At 31.8% G+C, this 22,585-nt stretch overlaps 2 protein-coding genes across 2 annotated transcripts; one reads left to right on the top strand and one right to left on the bottom strand.

Annotated features, from left to right (window-relative positions):
- Positions 1–2,661: 2,661 nt before the first annotated feature.
- Positions 2,662–3,778, top strand: LOC124945660 (zinc-finger homeodomain protein 2). Its single transcript, XM_047486130.1, has one exon. The coding sequence runs from the start codon at positions 2,818–2,820 to the stop codon at positions 3,556–3,558; it is 741 nt and encodes a 246-aa protein (XP_047342086.1). The 5' UTR covers positions 2,662–2,817; the 3' UTR covers positions 3,559–3,778.
- A 5,601-nt stretch (positions 3,779–9,379) lies between these two features.
- Positions 9,380–10,168, bottom strand: LOC124945661. Its single transcript, XM_047486131.1, has 2 exons — positions 10,003–10,168; positions 9,380–9,893 (listed from the first exon to the last, which is right to left on the bottom strand). Exons 1-2 carry the CDS (start codon positions 10,122–10,124, stop codon positions 9,437–9,439), a joined length of 579 nt encoding a protein of 192 aa, XP_047342087.1. The 5' UTR covers positions 10,125–10,168; the 3' UTR covers positions 9,380–9,436.
- Between the last annotated feature and the right edge of the window lie 12,417 nt (positions 10,169–22,585).

The raw sequence follows: 22,585 nt of genomic DNA, 5'->3' as shown, positions 1-22,585 counted from the left end.
TTGTCAATTAAATAGAAAACTAGGATAATGAAGTAAGATATGTGTTATAATACTTATAATAACCATTAATATAATATATTATTTCTCTTGTTCCATGATTTTTAACTTGCAAAATACAAAATAAAAAGTTTGGAGGTTGATGGTTGGTCTTCCTATAATTTTCTAGGTCTATCATTTAATTATAAACAAAATAATAAAATTTGAAGGTGACCAGGGTTATTTAAAAGTTACATGATCTATTATACCTATAACGTCTTTAAATGGAAATAAGAGTCATGAATATATAGTGTCAAGTTAATTTTCTATATTAAAAAATATATATATATATATATATATATATATTAATATATATTTTAATGTTATATTTTCCTCTTACTTATATTTATTTTATTTAAAATTTTAAAAATAATGAAAAAAGATTATTGAGTTATCAAGATATTAAGTCCGGCTTTATGACAAGGGAGCTAGACAGCCGCTAAACAAAAAACAAACATAAAAAGTTATTCTACAAGATTTGAATAAATTTTAATATTAATAAAAAATAATAATAATTTTTTCGCACAGAGCACTCAAAACTTTTGGCCGACCTGAATATAATACATTATTATTATTACAATATAAAATTTCAATACATTGAATTGTTTGTAAATATAATAGGCATTCTCTTTGTTAAGAATATATATTTTTAAGTAGACATTAGATCACATTTACAAACAAAATGGGTCCCGAGTAACTCCATCAATATCTATCAATAATAAACAAATAAATGAATCAAAATGTCCATCTTTAATTTAACATAGATGATGATGATGCTTATCATGTTTTTTTTTATTTAAATTTTGTATTAAAACTCAACCTTTTTTTTACTTTAAATCAATCTCAATGTTGTCAAGAATCAATTAATAATATCATTTTTTAAATGGTGATATGTCAAGTCTCGCACTCATGTGAGCAATTGATGTGATAAAAAAATAAAACATAGGATTAAGTACTTTCAAATTAATCTCATATAATTTAATATATTATATATAATTTAAGATATTATTTTATTTTGTAATTAATCAAATCATACAAAAAAAATTAAGCACTATTTTTTAAAATTATTATATATTTATACTTTTAATATCTTTTTAGACAAATAAATATCTCAAACCAACTGAACAAATTTACAACTATTGGATTGTTTTGGCATTAATTTAAATTTTATTTGGATTATGATTATAAAAAAAACTATATATTTCTAAACTATAATTTCAAATGAACTAAAAAGTCACGTGATAATAATTCAGATATATATTCACAATTTTCTTAACCTTGATAATTTTGTTATATTAATTTGTGATATAAATAATGAGAAAGTTATTGTTTTGAAATAGGACTAAATAAATATTATTGATTGATTGATGATATAAGTGAATTATTTTAAGCAGTTAAATAAAGAAGAAAAGAAAAAAAAAGAAGGGAGGTTTAGTTATTAGGGTTCCAGTCCCAAGACACCACTCCTTTTGGCAGAGTCCTCTTACGTCAATTTTATTGACCAAACAGGCCACAAAATGTTTCCTTTCTCGTGCTCACTGAAAAGCAAAATTTCATCACATCCCTCATCTTTTGTCCTTTAACTAAAATAAGAACAATTTCAATCTCAAAATTAAATTATAATAATAGACTATTGAACTTTCACTTTAAAACTAAAATAGAATCCTAAACTTCAAAGTTATATATAAATTGACCTTAAAGTTTTTATAAATGAAAAAGATATAATAAGTCACCCTATTTTATGACAAACAAACAAATCCACCTGTCAACCACTTATAGTGTTTTGTTTTTTTTTTAAATTAGCACAATTTCACACTTAAATAATTTCTTTATTCTATATTGTTAAGTCATTGAATTGATTTTATTTTTTTATTTTTTTGGTGTGTAACAAGGTTGACTTCCAACCATAGTTAATGTGTTGAGATATATACTTAAATTAATGACAATAAATAACAAATAATTAGGTTTATTAAAGATACACTCTAAAACGGAGATAAAAGTTAAATATTGCGAGTTCAATTTTTAATTTACACGGTACAAATATCGTAAAAATAATAAGAAGGATGGATATGTAACAGTGAATGGTGTGAAGTAAGGGAGCAAGGGAAAGATTAATTACTGATAATGAGTGATGATTAATTAACCAGCGGGAGAAAGTAGTGAAAAACTTGGCCCATAATTTAGGGAACAAGACAAATGCATGTTGATAGAGAAACATTTGCAGACAAGTGGAAGCATGTCAAAACATCCCAAGTGAAAGCATATTATAAACCTCACCCTTTTTCAATTCTAAAATTAATTCCTATTATTTATTTTATCTATTTTACAGGTGGGACTCGGTGAATTTTGATTTTTCATGACCACACCCTACCCCTCTCTCTCCCTTTCTTATCTTTTCTTTCTTATCAACCTTAATTTACATACTCTATTTTTTTAATTAATTAAAATAAAATTAATTAAAATAGTTTGAACCTTTTTATTACTAAAAGAAAAGTTTATACATAATTAAAATGTTAAGATATTAGATTAAATTTAAAATAACAAATGAAGTTATCATCAAATTTGCTAGTACATATCTAATGGGGCCTAGTTTGTTTATTTTTTACAGTAATTTCGTTGTATAATATTATTATTTACGAGTAAATCCAAGCTTATTATCGGCGGTGGCGGTGTTGCTTTGTCGATCTGCTGCAAGCGGATGTAGATCTCTCTCTCTCTCTTTGATTTCTCTAGAGAGAGAAAAGGAAACTCAAAACGAGAGAGGAGAAGGAGAAGGAGAAGATGGAATTCGATGAGCATGATCAAGAGGAAACGGGTAACCCAAATTACGAACCGGAAGTAGGAGACGGTAGTACTACTGCATCTAGAAAAACCGGCATCAGTTACAGGTACAGAGAGTGTCTCAAAAACCACGCCGTCGGCATCGGCGGTCACGCCGTCGACGGTTGTGGAGAGTTCATAGCCTCAGGTGAAGAAGGAACACTAGATGCGTTGAGTTGCGCCGCTTGCAATTGCCACCGTAATTTCCATCGAAAAGAACCCGACTCCGTTAGCGCTGGAATCGGCATCGGCGGCGGTGGTGGTGGCGGTGGGCAAGGGTTTCATTATCATCACCACCATGGTCCGCCTCCATCTCACCTCCATCACCATCACCACATCCCTTACTACCGAACAGCTGCAGCACCGTCTGGGTATTTGCACGTGACGCCGCAGCAGTCTCGGCCGCCACTGGCGCTGCCGCCTTCGTCGACGTCTAGGGATGATGAGGACATGTCGAATCCAAGCAGTAGCGGAGGCGGCGGTGGAGGAGGGGGAATTGGTGGATCGAAGAAGCGGTTTAGGACGAAATTTAGTCAAGAACAGAAGGATAGGATGCTGGGATTTGCGGAGAGGGTTGGGTGGAGAATTCAGAAGCATGATGAAGCTGCGGTTGAACAGTTTTGTGAGGAGATGGGAGTGAAGCGTCAAGTGTTGAAGGTATGGATGCATAACAACAAGCATACTATTGGTAAAAAGCCCTAATTTAATCTTCTCTCACTAGAAATTGATTGATGTTGGATTATTTAGTTAGTTAATTAGTTAGGGTTTTTGTTTAGTAATTATTCTACTACACTATTTGGGGTTTGATTATTATTGTTTGGTGGCTGTGTTGTAGTAGTGTTGTAATATTGAGTGTAAGACAAATGAAGGCGATTTCAATTGCTCCATTTAACTTGAAACTCGATCTCTCATTATCTTATAAGCTTTAATTATAGTTTATCATAATGAATTGTGTAGATGCATTAATTCTTTTCTCTAGAATTCAGCTATATATAGTTAGCATAAGATCATGAAACTGAGAAGGACCTAATTATTTAAAACCCTTTAGTTGATGATCTCTCTTTCTCTATCTAAACTAACTAATTAACATTAGAAGTTCTTGATTGAATGATCAATCGATTGATGATGTGTTAAATGTTCAAAGTAAACGTGTTAGTCATGCAAAGAAAGAATGAATTAATTAATTACTGGATCGATGCTCTAATTATTAACATCTGTCGACAATATTTATACTATATATTTATCTTATCTCTCTCTTTCTCTCTGATCACATGAGTCATGAATTACACACAAATCGAGGATTCGATTCTTCTCGATCGGTCTTGTGTCATGTTTCTGTGGGTTAATGATTGCAGCTAGCAGACAATGATGCGCGGCTTACATACTGTCTTTTAATCTTCTCTAGCTAAGCTAGCTAGCTAATTAATTATAAGTAGTTGCATGATCATATATAACATTGCTACATTTTGATCTTTTAGAGAAAATGATTTTAATTAAGGCTCATCTGATTATAAATCAATGACCTAATTAGCTAGCTAGCTATTACATATATATAGACTTACTTAGAAGAACATGATTTGTTAATATAATATAATTTCCAAAATAGGAAGGTAAGTAAATTCGATCTTAGATGTAGAGGGAGGGAGGGAGGGAGGTAGAAGAAGGAAGAGGAAGAAGAAGGAAGAATGGATGTTGGGGAAAGAGCGGTCGAGAGAGGGAGCTGTCGGATAAATCATGACTTTGGTTTGGTGTTGCTTTTATTCTCTTCCCCATCCAACATGTGGGTCTCTCTCCATTCATTTACTGGTTCTCTTCCACCACAATAAATTCTGAGCCATTATTAATCATAGAGCAGTGGGGGGGCCATTCTACTTGGATCGGGTTGTATGTTAAATTTTATCTCGGGTCGAGTCGGGTGTCCGATCAGACCCATTTGAGTATTTTAGTTAACTTGTTTCTTTTCTAATAATTCACTAGCTTTTTAAAAAAATAAACATATATGGTCCATTTATTATATATTGTCTATATGGCTCTTAGGGATATTAATGTTCAATTTGTGGAATCTTACCATTTCAGTCCCGAATCTATTGTCCCCATCAATGACAAGAAATTTAAATAAAAACCACATTTTTTCAGAGAGAGTTTTTTTTTTACTGTAAAAAAATAATGATATTACATTAAATAAGTATATATATTAATTATTTTAACAAAGAATAGGTGTGGAGAACATATTTTGGGTTTTCTATATTCCTTGATCAAAGCGGGAAAAACTATAACAATTTATTCGGATTGATTATGCGGAAGGTTTTAAATTGTTATCATTACTCATATATGGTCCATATTTAAACCATGGTCAGTACATTAATTTGTCTTTTTATTTTGTATGGATTGGCTTAACCATTACTACAATACAATGGGATGTGGTTATTTATTATGGATTATCTTTTAAATCATTGTTAGTCATAATTATAGCAATATAAGTATTAATAATGTAAGAAATTATATGTTACCAAAAGAAAGAAAAAAAAAATGTGTTGAGTCTTGGACGGGTCAAAAGAAAAACCCGAGTTGGTAAACCCATGACCTGATGGGTAGGTTAACTTCCACGACACCACTTTATCTCCGGGTCGGATTATTGAAGACCCTGACATTTTTCCACCTTTATTCATTATAGGTTAATTGGCATGGGAAGTGATGAAACACGGACAAAAATAAATCATGAAATTGGTTACGAATTTAATATGCTAAAACATGCTCAAAATAAATAACATTACAAAAAGCTCATATCAAATTCCAAATTAAAAGATTTGTGATCAATTTGAAACTTCTTACATAATCCATAAGATTAATCATGTTTTCAAATGACAATGTTTACGATTATCTATTTGAACTAATAAAAATTCGAACTGAAAATTTTATGCCACGGTCTTGAATCCTCACAACAACCTTATTTCATGATTTTAAAACCTTACAACAATTTTATTTTTATGATTTGTTTTTCAAAATTTTGTGTTTGATACAATTTGAGTTTCTTAACTTTTGTATTTATTTGGTACATGAATATGTATGTATTTTATCATTTGTACAAATTATTTTCACTCAAACGATTTTAAGTAAAAGATATGATTATCATGTGTCATGTTAGTTTCTTAGATTTAAAAAATATATTTAAATAAAAAAATATATGTAATTACAACAGCTAATTACAACCCTGCATGATCAAGAACTTGATAGATTACTTATTAAAATATTTAATTTTATTAATTACTATTATTTGCTTGAAACTTATATTTCATCTTTTCAAACAAGATAGTCCCATGGTTTATATTATAAGTTTAAATAAATTCTCTTATTACATCATTATTATTTTAACAATAAAATCAATATTAGTTCATCTTTTCAAACAAGATAGTCCATGGTATATATTATAAATTCAAATAAATTCTCTTATTACATCATTATTATTATTATTTTAATAATAAAATCAATAGTAGTGAGTAAACCAATTGAAAAAAATCTCAAATAAGTTACATTCTATCAAACAAAGTATTTACAAAAATAAAAAATAAAAACCAAGATCAAACAAGCTACAAGACAAACAAGGTCACTAGTGGGGCTATTTTGTCTTTCAATATTAACAGTTCACATGTATTAATTTGTAGTAGAAATACAAAAAAAAATGAAAAAAAAAAACTGTGAGTAAAAAACATAGCCCTGGATCTAACATTGTCAAAACATTCACATTACTTTTGTAGTCTATTAATAGTGTTGAAAAAGATGTATCCGTTACTCATATATGGGTGGATTGGACAGATATGGCACTTTTAAAAAATTAAATAAAAAATGACAGATATGGCATTCTACGATCCAAACGAGTCATAAAGAAACTACTCATCATGAGTCATGTGAGGATGTCAGTAACATTTTTATTTGTACTACTCAACTAGGTCTTGTTTGATCTTCACTTATTTCAATAATCAATAAATTATTTAAAAAATTCAATTTAATTGTTTTCTAAAATTATTAAAGTAAATTAATTTAGATGATGTTAGGTGAAAAATGAATAAAAAATGTAATTTTTTTTATAAATTTTTAAATTAAGTTAAAAAATTTATCACACTTTCATCTAATAAATATTATTATTTTGATATTCAGTTTTAATTATTTAAATAACACAAATTCTAAAAACATCATTTCACTCTCAATTTTTTCTATTCGTATCACTAAATTCATTAAAAAAAATATTAAAATATTCTTTATTTTAAATTATTATATTTTATATTATTATTGTATATACTAAAAATATTTTATACATTTCAAAATGAGTTATAATTTTGACTCAAATCCAAACCGCTATAATTTAAAAAATATATTCACTTTATATTTTGACAATATAAAAATAAAATATAAATATAAAGTTTGATGGGACTCCATACTTAAGAGATGTCCATACTTAAATAATCGGCATCAAACAAACTCCAAGTGGCCATTGGAAGAAGATTGACCACGTCACCAACAAAGTTACAACGGTTGTGCCGTGTTTGGCAGGGATTGATTCTTCAAGGTCCCCACTTACAACAAAAAAATAAATAAAAAATGTAACTTTTTTTTTATCTTGACCCAATTCAAATAAAAAATAAAAACAAGTTTATGAATTTAAAATTAATTTTCTAAATTTTAAAAAAGAAATCTAACTCTTATTTCTTCTCAACAATCTAGTTATTTAATTAATCAAACAAACGAACCAAATTAATACACATTTCTATTTTTATTTTAAAATAATTTTTTTTTTAAGTAAAATAAACATTATAATAATTTAATTTAAAAAATCAAATACAATATTTTTATTTCATGAACACTACTTTTTAAAAATCCAACAAAAATCCTAACAAAATAACCAAACTAGACATATTGATCACAATTCACAATGAAAACCCAACCATTAGAGCATGTTATTATTGTTTAGTTTGGGATAAGATAAATCCAAATAATTTCATCACATAAAATATCGACATGAATCACAATGGGAGAGCAAGAAGATTCCGGCCAATAATTATTAACCAAACAAGACAGTATCATAATTCAATTACAATCTAACCTCTAAGTCTCTAACGGTTATAAATTTGTAATTTAATTAATATTTAACCCTTTTAATCATAGGTTAATTTAATTTCGAATCTTTTATTAAAAATTTATATCAGATTTTTTTCAACCAATCATTATAAATCACTTAAGAGTACTTGGTTTAATTAAGAGAATGAGAATATAATTAATAAAAGTATAATGTTTTGTTAGCACTATTAATCATTTTCATTTCCAATAACTAGTAAAACTAGTATTAATATCTCAATTTTATTTTTTATTATATTTTATTTTTATCTCATTTTTATTTTCATTGACTAGTAAAATTAGTATAAAATATTTTTATTTTTATATTATAATTATTTAAAATATATAAAATATTTAAGTTTGTAATAATTTAATAAAATATAAACATTTAATATTTTTTCATATTAATTATATTTTTTCAAAAAAATAAATAATTATAATAAAAAAAAGTTGAATATTCTAAATTTTTATTAATTATAAAAAATATTATCTATTAAACATAAATAATATAATAAAAATTCTTTTAAAATGTTATATATTAATAGTGGATACACAATTTTTGGTTAAATATAATGTTTTATTTAATAATATATAACATGATATAATTTTTTTAATAATATGTTTATTTAAATGTTTTATATTTAACTTTTTTTAATATTTTTTAAATAATTTTTTTATATAAAATTGTTATTTTATTTTTAGTTTAATATTTTATATTTTAATTAATTTTTTAAAATTTTATTATTAATATATAATATTTAAAATTAGTTATATAAAAATATTATTAGTTATTATATTTATTATTAAAATTTTATTTATTAATTATATTTTAAATAATTATTAATATTATTTAAATAATTGAAATTATTTCTTTTAATGAATACATTAAAATTTATTATTATTTTAATTATAAAAATAAAAATATATATAATATTATAATTATAATTACGAGATGGAGTAAAAATAGAAAAATAAAAATAATGTGAAAAAAAATAGACCTAAGATTTAAATAAATTTAGAAAAAAATAAATAATTAATGAGTATCAAATAATCAATATATCTGGTAGTTAAAATCATTAATCAAAATACTTCATTTTATTTACTTACCAAACATCCATTAAACATTTTGAAATCGAAATGACTTATTTTATTTTATTTCATCAAATAAAATAATATATATATATATATATTTAAATTTAAAATTAAAATACTTATTTTTTGATAAAATAATTTTTTAATTTTCAATTTCATCTATTAAATCAGTCTTTAATAAAATATTAAAATATTAAAATATTATCTATTTTTAATTATTATTTTTTATTTTATTATTATATATTAATACATTTTATATCTTCTTATAAAAACATTTTATAACTTCTGAAAATCAACACATTATTATTCACCTGAATAAAAAAAACACCCCCTAATAATATAAACATTTGTTTTCATACCAAAAAACACGTTATTATTATTAAATTTGTAAGTTTGAGGCCGAGACTTCAACCAAGAGCTTGTACCTTCTCACTATCTTTCTGACCCCACCCTTATTTGAAGAGACATTCATCTGCGCTTTCCTACTCAACCGACTCTTGACCCCACCGTCACCACACCCGACCGCGACGGCGTCTCTATCTCTGCCGGCCGGCGGACTCGATTTCTGTATGGCCTGATCAAAATCACTACCACTAATTTCACGTCCACGACCCACATCATGATCAAAATCCTCATTCTCCTTCTTCTTCTTCTTGATCTCTTCTATCATATTATTGACTCGGTCATGATCTTGATCATTACGTCTGTTCTTCTTCTTCTTCATCGAATCTGGGGATTTCTGGGTCTTGTGTTTGGCCTTGTCATCAAGTTCTTGAACCAAACACCAATTGCAGATTCTGTATGACTCTGCCTTTGGGTAAACATTGCTGCAATAACTAATTAAAAAGGTGATGATTTTAATTAACATAATATATATACCCAGATGATAAAAACGAGAAAAGATCATAACTTTGATTGATTAAATTACAATTAATTACTATGAACCTGTGTTGAGATCTGAATTGGCAGGTTTGGCAGTTAACGAGTTCAGAAGAGAGACCATAATCTCCACACATGCAGCAGCAATCGGTTTTAGGGTTCTTCTTCTTCTTCTTCTCTAATTCCATTTATTTACAGATCAAACATGAGGAAGATGAAACATGGAAATTAATTATTAAGGTGTTTTTCTTGCCTACAATTGGTTTAGGACATAGCTTATAGGCTATAGCCTAGCTAGCAATGACATATCATTATCGTGCGTGATTAGTACGTAATTTAATTTTCTCTATTTATTATTATATATGGTGGGCCTCTCTATTCTATTTTATAACAATTTTTTTATTTATTCACAATTTGTTTGTTAGCGAGAAATTTATGGGGAAAAGAACCTTTTTTTTTTTTCAAGTTTCAACTATTATGTTTAACTAATCGTCGTCCAAATTATTAAACGATTTTCTTTTAAATTTGATTCTACTACAAAAACAAAATTATTATATGTATATTTATCAAATGCCCAAACACCAAATAAATCTAATAACAATGTCACAAGCAAATGCATTTAAGTTATTAAACCGGGATGTTGAAGATATGTGATATAATTTTATTTTATTTTTAAATGATTTATACAAAATGATATAAATGAAAATTAGTTTGAGTTTAATGACAAAATCTTTATAAAAAATAAAAGAAAACTTATTAAAAAACAATCAAACACAAATTGTTAACAATGACTAATAAATTTTAAAATAAAATTAATGAGTATGAAGATTTTCAAGAAGATTAATGAATTTTTTGACCAACTTAACTGGTTTATTCAATGAAACTCCTCGAAAAGATTAATGTGATATAACTAATTGAAAGAAGTGATTACAAATTATCACAAGAATCTCAACACATTAAAGGCGTCAAAATATATAGTCTTTATTTGAGAGTTGACAAACCACTTAGTTTGATTTAGATATTGTAAAGTGACTAAATTGTGATCTCAAATAAGTTGTTATATAACAAATAAACGAACAATTGTTGTTATGAACAAGTAATTGAAACAATTAGATCCAATAAAAGAATCTAACATATTTTTCTCTTTATGTATTATGTGAACAATTAGATAATAGATAATAAGTTGAGCTAAATAAATGTGAAACATATTTTAAAGATTAACAAATAATATGTGAATATTGTGATGATCATCTGAATCGTCCCATTCAATTGAGCGTGTTGACATTAGTGAAAGAAAGAGGTGGTTGCTTTTTTTCTTTTAGAATTTGACAAATTTTCATAATCACTTTTATAAATACATATTTTTCTTCTTCTTTGTTTTTTTTGTTAGAATTATAAATATTTTATTTAAAATTAAAGTCAGTCAATTGTATTTAAGTGGTTAGAAAGAATCTTTTAAATCAATGTCCAGCTTTTTGACTCATACATACACATTTCACCATTTATAAAATTATATAAGTAAATAATGAAAATATAAAATTAATAGTTTATACTTTTAAAGTGAAACTAAAAATTGGTTGTGAGTTGTGACACCCTTATTACATAAAGCATATATTGTAAATGTGTTTTTATTTTGAAAAATCCCTCTATGATCACTTCCATCTCTTTCTCTAGATTTTCATTATGTTTATAAATTAAATAATACACATATGTTCCCTATTTATAAATTAAAAAAAACTGTGCATCCAATCATAATTAAAAATGCGATCCAAAAAATTGCTGATTTCACAATCAAATTCATAACGAGAGCTCCAACTAGAAATGTTTCCGATCTGGCACAATATTTTTATATTTGTTTAATTTATTGAACCATATATAAAAAGAGATAACTCGTCGTCATTATGTTATGATAATGATAAAATTAATTTTATTCAAAAAAAACATGTAGTAGCAAGTGACATCATTAAAGATATTTTGTAACCATTAGAATATGATATTTTATTTTTAATTAAAACAATTTAAGTTGAATTGGGCAATGAAGTATCAAATCTGTTAAATCGGCATAATGAAGCATGAAAGGCCCAAAATAGATTCTATACTACTTTTCCCTTATTCTCTTGTCCATTAATTTTTCAAAGAATAAAATGATTTATTTATTTAATTGAGATAAATAAATATTTTATGGAGGTAAAAGATTAATTTGAGAGCTACATAAAGGGCCTTGTCTCTTAAAACCCATTTTAAATTGAAAGCTTAAAATTCAAACAAAATATTACATATACTGATATACATGATGGGTTAGCCCAATAACTTTTTCATAAAAATCTTTATTTAGAAAAATCAGCCCAAATTTTCCAAACATTCAAATCCTGTGTATCCTTAAAATCAAGCCGACAAAATCTGATCGACATTGATACTCTGTTCGATTCGATACATTAGGGTGGAGAACCTCACAAGCCACTCAATAAACAGACATGTAATTGTTTAATCTTTTAAGAGTTTACTTTTAAAAATAAAATTACTTATATATTATTATTATTTAAAATATAGTTATTTTTTTTTATAAAAGATCTAAAATAATAATAATAAAAAAAATAAAACATTTCAAAATTAACCATTTGAAAAATAACAAATAAAATATAAATCAAAATACTCAACAACAAACAAACCAACATCATAAAAACCAGTTCAGATCTTCTGCTACCGATTGCCGTGTTCCCCTGTGGCGGACCAATCAGATTGCAGCATTATTAATTTAATAATAAATAAATCTGGGCAGGAGACGGAGGGAGGGAGAATCCGGAATCCGGGTTTAGGCCCGGGTTCACACAAGACGCCGTTAACGGAAGCGCCCGTTAACGCCAGGAAATAATATAATATTCAGATAATACCCAGATAAGATATCTTCGCTCTGATCTACACGCCCATTGAAATGACCCTCATGTAAACCCCCCATACCCAACCATGAGAAGACCGTCTGCCGTTCATGAAAATACACTAACACGTCCATGTAATGACCGAATTGACATGCATATTATATTTACGTTTATTATATATTAATTTAATTTATTAAATAACACAGGCAGCGATATAATATTCGCTTCAAGTAATTCAATCTTTTATTTTCTAGGAATTTTTATTTACTTTTTTTATTTAATTTTTTTTTGCCTCGAGACTCGCTGGAGCGAAGATATATTTGCTTCAATTAATTTTAATAAAAACCTCATGTAAAACCCCCCTACCCACCCATGTAAAGACCGCTTGCCTACCATGTAAAGACACTTACCCGTTTATGTGAAGACCAAAATGACATGGATTTTATATTTCCGTTTATTAAATATGAATTCAATTAAATTATTATGACATGCAGCAACCGAACAAATCTTCGCCTCAATTACCGGCTAGTTTTTTTTTTCCTATTTTTTTTTTATTTCATTTTTTTTGCCTCGAGACTCGCTGGAGCGAAGATATATTTGCTTCAATTCATTCTAATAAAAACATCATGTAAAACCCCCCTACCCACCCATGAGAAGACCGCTTGACTACCATGTAAAGACACTTCCCCGTCTATGTGAAGACCAAAATGACATGGATTTTATATTTCCGTTTATTAAATATTAATTCAATTAAATTATTATGACATGCAGCAACCGAACAAATCTTCGCCTCAATTACCGGCTAGTTTTTTTTTCCTATTTTTTTTTTTTCATTTTTTTGGCCTCGAGACTCTCTGGAGCGAAGATATATTTGCTTCAATTCATTCTAATAAAAACATCATGTAAAACCCCCCTACCCACCCATGAGAAGACCGCTTGACTACCATGTAAAGACACTTCCCCGTCTATGTAAAGACCCAAATGACAAGGATTTTATATTTCCGTTTATTAAATATTAATTCAATTAATTGAAGATGACATGCAGCAACCGAACAAATCTTCGCCTCAATTACCGGCTAGATTTTTTTCATAATTTTTTTTATTTCATTTTTTTTGGCTGGAGACCTTCATGAGCGAAGATGTATTTGCTTCAATTAATTCATTACTTTTTTTTATTTATTTAAACTCTTCGGTGGAAAAGAACATTTGTTCGCCTAGACCATGTTCCATGTAAAATGGATTGAATAGTCGCTTCTCGAGAGAACACTTATTCGCCCCTGGTCCCTGTGTCATGTTACATGGAATGAATAGTCGCTTTTCGAAAGAAGACATGTTCGCCCCGGTTACATGAATATATATACCCCCTAATATGATTATTTTATTATCATTTCCGCCCGATTCATCTCTCTCTCTTCCTGCCTCCTTTTCACGGCGATTCGTAACCGGCTCCCCGTCGACTGAACCTGAATCCACATCTTCACGACTCCACAATGGTACGTATTCCTGACTATTAACTTTTAATATTTAGGATTATGGAACTACTACAATAGATTCTGTTATGTGATGTTGTTGTCTCTTTAATCTTTAGGAAACCCTACTCTCAAAATGTCACCTTGACTGTAAATCAATGTTATTTAGGAAAACTTACCTAGTGTTGTGTTTTGTGATATTATTTCCCTGAAACCCTAGTACATACTCACAAAGACCGTTTTTTTTTTCATGCACGTGCAGGCAACTGCCTCAGCATCCGTCCAAAACTTTGGCAAAGACTGGATTTTATGCCCAAATCAATTAACAAGTGAAGAGATAGTACTCTTCGTTACATTTCTCCCTTTTTTTTTCCATATTGTTTAAGTTTTCATCCTGTTTAACTGAAATATTTATGATTGTTCTTAAACAGCACTTGATGCAACAATATGCTAACACATGTGGTGCCACGGTGTCAATGAGGTGGCGAGACGATGTTACCCACGTCATAGCATCCACCGATTCTAATGGTGGATGCGGTCGCACTATCAAAGTATTGAAGGGCATATTGAACGGGAGTTGGGTCCTTACCATTGATTGTGAGACTCTGTTATTCTTAACCCTTTACTGTTAACTCAATATTCATTTTCACATATATGAAACTAAAAACACCTATTGCTTTTATACAGGGATAAAATCATCAATCAGATTTAACTGTTACGTGGACGAGGAACCATACGAGGTGCAGCGAGATAATCATGGGACTGTGGGCGGTCCAAGAGCTGGCAGAATGCGGTATTTGAACAATGTAAGTTTTGTCTTATTCCTACTCCTCCATATGATATTCAATTGTCCATGATTACTAATAATGTATTGTATTTTCTTTCAGCTGCCCAAACTCTTCGACAGTTACACCTTCATATTTGCAGGGGAATTCATCCCGGCTTACAAACTTGATCTTATGGGGTTTGTAATTGCTGGAGGAGGTACAACTAAAGAAATGGAGAATCCATTTGTCGAGCCCGAGGACGACAAAACTATAGTTGTATACGACAAGTCTCGGCACGATGTTAATGAACTTGTTTGGGTATTTGAGGCAGAGAATCCTCTGAAGACATATTTGGATGTGTTTGGTGTTCCTCACACAAGCTTGCTAGAATCCATTGCTGCTTGTGATTTGCAGCCTTTGTTTTTGTAATAGACATGTGTTGGTTGAATTTGTTACTGAATATTTGAATAGTTTTCATTCTTCAATTTGTTAATGTTATATTTGATTTCAGATTTCTCTTTTTGTTCTTAGAATTGTGTTTTTTAAACATCAGCCTTATATTTAACTAAATCTTGAAACATTAAGAAATACTGTATAACTTGAAGTATAAATTTGATAAATAATTAATATTTCTTAAAACTACTGTCAAAATAATATTTGTAAAACAATTGTCAAAATAATAATGTGAAGAAATCTTCGCTTACTGATTGATTGATTGATTTATTAATTTAATTTCATAATAATTTTTGTCATTTAATTATTTAAATGAAATAATTTTTTTAACAAGTCACCTCACCGCCACCTAACACCTGCGTTTCATTAAATGCTGCATGCAGCAAGCCATGCTGCTAGCTTAGACAAGTACTCTTCTCTCTCTCTACTGTACGACCATTTCTTCGCCGGAGTGATACTACATTGTCTACCATCGACCTCTCCTTCGCCGGAGACTTCATTATAATATCAATCCATCTTCCTAAATTATAAAATGGTATGTTTTTGAATGTCATCTATACCTCCTTTACTTTTCTTCCCAAGCTTTTCTATGTTTTTTGAATACTCGACATGAAATGTTCTGTTCTTTTTGATTATCAGGAAGGAATACGTATCAGCGAGAATGATATGGACGAGAATGATATTATTGATTTAAGGTAACATTGTTTAAATTCTCCAAATTTTGTAGTGCACATGTAAGCGAAGATCTCTTCACTACTATATTATGAGATAATATCTTATGAAGCGAAACTATATTCGCCTAATATTACAATCTTCATACTGTTGAAGTGAAGCTTTCTTCGCTTATATTGTTTTCATTTTCCTATAATCTACAAACCTTTATTTTCCACTTGTTCAAACTGAACAGCGAATCTGCTACTTGTCGTCGTCAATTGAATTTCGATGGAAACGGCCAACCTTTGGAGGACATCGAATCCAACTTAATTCCACTTTTAGGTAGAGAATTTGAGAGTGAAGAAGAAGGCTACGTATTCTACTTAGCATACGCTAAACTAATAGGATTTGGTATAAGGCGCAGTTCAAAACATGTAGACAAGGAGGGTAAAATACTGGATAGAGTTTTTTGTTGTAGTGCACAGGGTGAACGGGGAAAGGACAAACGTGATGTCTATGTGAAACGTAGACGTTCTGTGACTCGGTTCTGTTGTGAAGCGAAATTGAGGATAAAGCGTGCAGACAATGGAAAGTTCCAAGTGGTAAATTTTATTAGTGATCATAGTCATCCTCTTGCAAGTCCAAAGAAAACTCACCTGTATAGATGCCATAGGAATATTTCTGCAGTTGCAGGCTTACATATCGAGATGGCCACTAACGTGGGAATTCCTCCTAAGTCATCACATGCTCTAATGTCTAAACAAATCGGTGGAAGGGAGAATCTAGGTTTTCTTCCTGAGGATTACAAAAATTACCTGCGCACGAAAAGAACCAGAGAGTGTAATTTTGGGGAAACAGGGGGTGTATTAGAGTATTTGCAGAACAAACAATCCAATGATCCTGGTTTTTATAATGCTTTTCAACTTGATGCGGACGATTTGATAACGAATATTTTTTGGTGTGATTCCAACATGCGGTCCGATTATTCATACTTCGGAGACGTGGTCAGTTTTGACACCACATACAAGAAGAATAATGAAGGTCGTCCAGTTGCGCTTTTTGTAGGTGTCAATCATCACAAACAATCAATTCTTTTTGGAGCAGCTCTATTATACGATGAAACTGCGATGACTTTTGATTGGTTGTTTGAGACTTTCACCAAAGCTATGCATGGGAAAAAACCAAAAACCATTCTTACAGATCAAGACGCGGCCATGGCTAAGGCCTTGGCGTCTCAATGGCCCGAAACAAATCATCGTCTCTGTATTTGGCACATATTTCAAAATGCAGCCATACATCTTAGCTCGGTGTTCCATAATTTCAGAGATTTTTCTAAGGATTTTTTCTTCGTGTATATATGATTTTGAAGAAGAGATAGAGTTTGTTGAAGCTTGAATCAAATGTTGACAAACTACGGGCTTGAAAACAACGATTGGTTGAAACGCATGTTTAGCATCAGGCGAAAGTGGGCATTAGTGTATGGACGACAAATGTTTTGTGCTGATATGACGACAACACAGAGAAGTGAGAGCATGAACAGTATGTTGAAAAGGTACTGCTCCTACAAACACAAGTTTTTAGAATTTTTCAAACACTTTGAAAGACTACTTGATGAAAGAAGATATGATGTGTTGAAGGCTGATTTCAAATCAATTACCAGCCAACCAAGTCTTAACTATCCAGTTTTGATCTTAAAGGATGCCTGCAAAGTTTACACCCCAGAGGTCTTTAAGTGCTTTGAACAACAATGGTTTATGTCGCATGATTGTGGTGTTGAAATGTTAGAGGATGTTGACACACACAGAAAATACAAGGTAACACCCCACACTAGGAGATGCTCTCATACAGTTACAGTTCATAAGAATGACGATAAGAATATCGAGTGTAGCTGCTGTAAATTTGAATTTGGAGGGATTTTGTGTGCTCACATCCTAAAGATTTTCACAACGATTGACGTGTTGAAGATTCCTCCGGCGTTGATATTGAAGAGGTGGACAAGAACAGCCAAAGATGGAATATTTGGAACTGATCCAACCGTGGACAGTACTAATGTTGATCCGAGTGAGCTTCATAACATAAGATACAGAGATTTGTGTGGGTTGTCCATGCATTTATTTAACAAGGCAGCCGAAAGAGATGACACTTACAATCATGTCAAAGAAATCATGCTGAGCCAGTGCACGTTTGTGGATAAAAAATTGCAGGAGAGTTTAAATATGCAAACTCCACCAACCGGTTTATCACGTTCGGCCGAGGGTGCCCCTGTGCAAGCAAAAGGAATGAAAACTAAGAAGCCAACAAAGTCGGGTAAGAGAAGGAAAGGTGGACTGGAGAAGAACTCAAGAAAACGAAAATCAACAAGAATAACTAGTGAATCACATATTCCGGTATGAAATTGCTGACTTACCCTTCTTTACTAATAATTGTGTTATTAATATTCATATAATAACATACTTTTAAATAAATTTGATCTTCCTTTCCAGCCATCAATTGCAATGCCAACGACAACTCCTCAGTTCTCAACTCCTCAACAATGGGACGAAAGTTTCAGCATGGACGCCAATACTCCGTTCACTGTTCTTTTGTCATCTCAACTATCGAATTCCAGTTTCATGTGAAATCTGATATGTATATAGTATTGTATGTACGTTGGATTTGAAACAAAGTATAAGGTCGAATGTATGCATGCGAAGTTTTATGAAATACCAAATGAATGACCACACTAATTCATTTCTAAAAAATTACAAACACCTATATGAATCGAATATTTATTCGCCCCAAGTCAACTAATATTAAGTATCCTTTTAGTTGCAAATTGAGAAAATGAAACATAATACTGAGGCGAAGATGTTTTCGCTTGAACCTAAACCATCTTTGTCTGATGAAATTGATCTTTATGTTGAAACTGGTATTTACATGTCGTGGTAAGTGCAGTGGACATGACAAGTCATCCCGCTTCTCATGGATGAGATGGTGGCTTTACATTATCAGTAACGTGAGGCGAATATGTATTCGCTTCATCGACAAAATGTATTAGAGGCGAATATTTATTCTCTTCATATTTCTTTCATGAAATTAGAGGCTTCACATACATATTTTATGAAGAGAAGGTGTTTGAAGCGAATATTTATGCGGCTCATGTTTATTTCACTTAATTTATTCATTTAACACATAATTGAACAAGTATTTGAAAATCAAATTTCATAAAAAAAACACTTCATGTAAACACGTTCCTAAGTGTGAGGATGTGAAGTAACAATTTTTTAGAATTGAAATTACACAACATATTCTTTATTGTAACAATAAATCATTACAATTATAGGAATAGTTTAATTACCCCATCTGTCTATGAGTACATTATTGTACTCATGTGAACTAAAATTATTTGTAAAATTTAATTACACAATATGTATACAGTTCCTAAATCATTGACTTATCCATTTACGGCAGGAATTGTAGACCTCGCTCCTGGCCTTGTTGAGCTCCGAGCCAATGACACGCCAACAGTATTCCATCCTCAATGTCCTTATTTGGTTCCTTACATTTCTTTTAACTCCAAAGCCAGTTTTCCACCCCTTCACCTCACCTTCATACGTCTCCATGTGTCTCATGCAATAAATGCCGCAGTCAGTGTAATTCTTTGAATCCTGCCATGGCAATTTCAGACATGTCTTTTCCAAACCGCCATACTTTTTAGCAAGAACGGGGTCTACGTCGTTCATATATTGTTGAATGTAGTCATCCTGATACATCATTACAAACAACATTATGTAATGTATTTTAGTGCTACTAGAATTCCAAAATTGAACTGTTTTAAATTTTAAGGGTAGTGTCATACCAAGATTTGTGCATTCTTATATCTTCTTTCAAAGGGCGATTGCATAGGTGACTCGCGGTTATCAATTACTTGAAATTGCCTTTGTATGAAGTTATAGCAAACAAGGTAGAAATGTCTGTCATCAATGATTGGGAAAAACAACTGTGGATAGAATTAGAAAAGATTAGATTTGAACTGAGTGGTAAATGATATTATAAGGTATGACAGCCAAAGATGTACTTACGAGGTCACTTCCCAGAGGTCCTTTTTTGAAATTTGGAAAGCACGACCTTCTAGACAGAACCTGTCATTGAATTTTTCTCGCGTAGTTATCCCACCTTCACGAAAAATCTGTTTACAGCAGTCTTTAGTCTCACAAGAATAACATAATTGATAAATAACAGTGCTAGTACAACTTACGGTGAGCACGGTTGTGTAGAAAATCTTCTTGTAACGAGATTTGACATTTTTCCTACAAAGGTTGTGCAAAATGTATGACCAAACATCAATAATCATACTGTCTACCCAGGTTTCATTAGCCATTGTGAGCATGTCCCCGCGCGTCACGTGTAGACATAGGTGTTCCGAAATAAATAACATTTCACTGCATGGAAACAGCAAAACATATTTCAAGATGGTGTGCAATTCCTATTTTTTATGAATAATTAAGCATTTGCAGCAAACATTACCTTGGATCAAGTCCTCCAGCAAATACGAAACCCACAAAAATCTTCTGAAAGTTTGTTAGTTTCTTGTCATCCCTAAACATTTTATTGAATTGTGGTGTTTTCAAAGCTGTAGGCAATTCCAATGTTTTAAACCCATTCTGTCGTTCGCATGTTTGGACGAGAAGAGCCAGTTTGAAGTGGCGGTAGTACACTGGAGATGCCTTCTTCCGGTTCATTCATTACTATCTCCAAAGAATAGGCGGTGTGAAATGGCGTTAGTAGACTGGAGATGCCTTCTTCAGGTTCATTCTTCACTGTCTCCAATGACGAGGCGGTTTTGAAGTGGCTGTGGTAGACTGGAGATGCATTCTTCAGGTTCCTTTTTAACTATCGCCAAAGAAGGGGAGTTTTTGTTGGTTTCGGTTTGATGACATCGGTTAACCAATCAGTTTTCAAATTTCGTGGGCTTTTCTTTGGACAGTTAAGGCCTTTGAAGGTCCTGCTTCCTCATTTTTTTGGATAATTAGGGTAGGAGGCAAGGCTGGGGTGGTTGTAGTGCTGGGGTTCGTGTTGGTTTCTGTTTTGGGAGTAATTGGGTTGGCTTTGGTTTGGGCTTGTGCCATTGGAGGGGTTGTGGTTTTGAGTGGAGGAATGGGGTTTGCTTTGGGCTTGTCTTGTGCCATTGGAGTGGGTGTGGTTATGATTGGAGGAATGGGGTTTGCTTTAGGCTTGTCTTGTGCCAATGGAGGGGGTGTGGTTTTGAGTGGAGGAATGGGGTTGGTTTTGGGCTTGGCTTGTGCCATTGGAGTGGGTGTGGTTATGATTGGAGGAATGGGGTTTGCTTTAGGCTTGTCTTGTGCCAATGGAGGGGGTGTGGTTTTGAGTGGAGGAATGGGGTTGGTTTTGGGCTTGGCTTGTGCCATTGGAGTGGGTGTGGTTATGATTGGAGGAATGGGGTTTGCTTTGGCTTGTGACATTGGAGGGGGTATGGTTTTGAGTGGAGGAATGGGGTTTGTTTTGGGCTTGGCTTGTGACATTGGAGGGGGTGTGGTTTTGAGTGGAGGAATGGGGTTGGCTTTGGCTTGTGCCACTGGAGTGGTTGTGGTTATGATTTGAGGAAGGGGGTTGGCGTTGGCTTGTGCCATTGGAGGGGGTGGGGCTGGGGTTTGGGTAACTGTTTTGAGTGGAAGGGGGTTCTTGTGGGATTGGGGTGTTGGTGTGAGGGTGGGTTGTGTGTGGTCTAGGGTGTTTAGAGGATGGGTGTTGGATTTGGCTTGGTTGTCTGCGTTGATATTTTTTTGGATGTTGGGAGAAAGTGAGCTCTTGTTGGATGGGGCCGTTGGTGGGTGGTTGGCTTTTGTCTTCGTTTCGGTGGAGGGGGTGAATGTGTTCTTGTTCGATGGGGCCGTTGGATTGGTGTTGGCATGGTTGTTGGTAGGAAGGGTGTTGCCTTTCGCTTGGGTGGTGCTTCCGTGTGGGGGTTAATGCCACTCCTCTGGGCTGCTGCTTTTGTTTTGGTCCAGACTCCGCTGTAAGCCTTCCCTCAGGATTGCATTGGAGTTTAGCACCGTGGCCAAGGGCTCAAACGCAGACTGTACAAGTTCCATGGCGTTTATCTGGTGCATCTCATTCAGATATTTAGCCCCTTGTGCCAATTTCTTCGGCAGCGGCAGCAACCTTCCTCAAACATGACGCCAGGTTTTGTGTAATTGGAGCATGCTCAGTTGGAAGGTCATCTCCAGTTTGTGGTGGTGTTGGCTGCACATTTTGTTGCATCGGTGGGTTGCTCATTCGGCATGGCTATGCGAGCAACCACCCTACCATGTCCAAACCCTCCCCTGTGCAGCCTCATAATCAACCCTTTCGTACATCTTCTTCTCGTCCCAGCATCCTATAATAGGAAAACTCCTTGAGATCTTACTGTTTACCTTGAACTCAACCACAC

This window comes from Impatiens glandulifera, chromosome 7 (genome assembly GCF_907164915.1).
Source record: "Impatiens glandulifera chromosome 7, dImpGla2.1, whole genome shotgun sequence".
NCBI lineage: Eukaryota > Viridiplantae > Streptophyta > Magnoliopsida > Ericales > Balsaminaceae > Impatiens > Impatiens glandulifera.
This window is presented reverse-complemented; position numbering and strand designations above follow the sequence as displayed.

Bases quoted from the DNA above. Each gene is read 5' to 3' on its own strand.
- LOC124945660 (XM_047486130.1), top strand. From the start codon at position 2,818: ATGGAATTCGATGAGCATGATCAAGAGGAAACGGGTAACCCAAATTAC.
- LOC124945661 (XM_047486131.1), bottom strand. From the start codon at position 10,124: ATGGAATTAGAGAAGAAGAAGAAGAAGAACCCTAAAACCGATTGCTGC. The intron at 9,894-10,002 runs GTTCATAGTAAT...CTTTTTAATTAG, and splicing joins CAATTCAGATCTCAACACAG to TTATTGCAGCAATGTTTACC.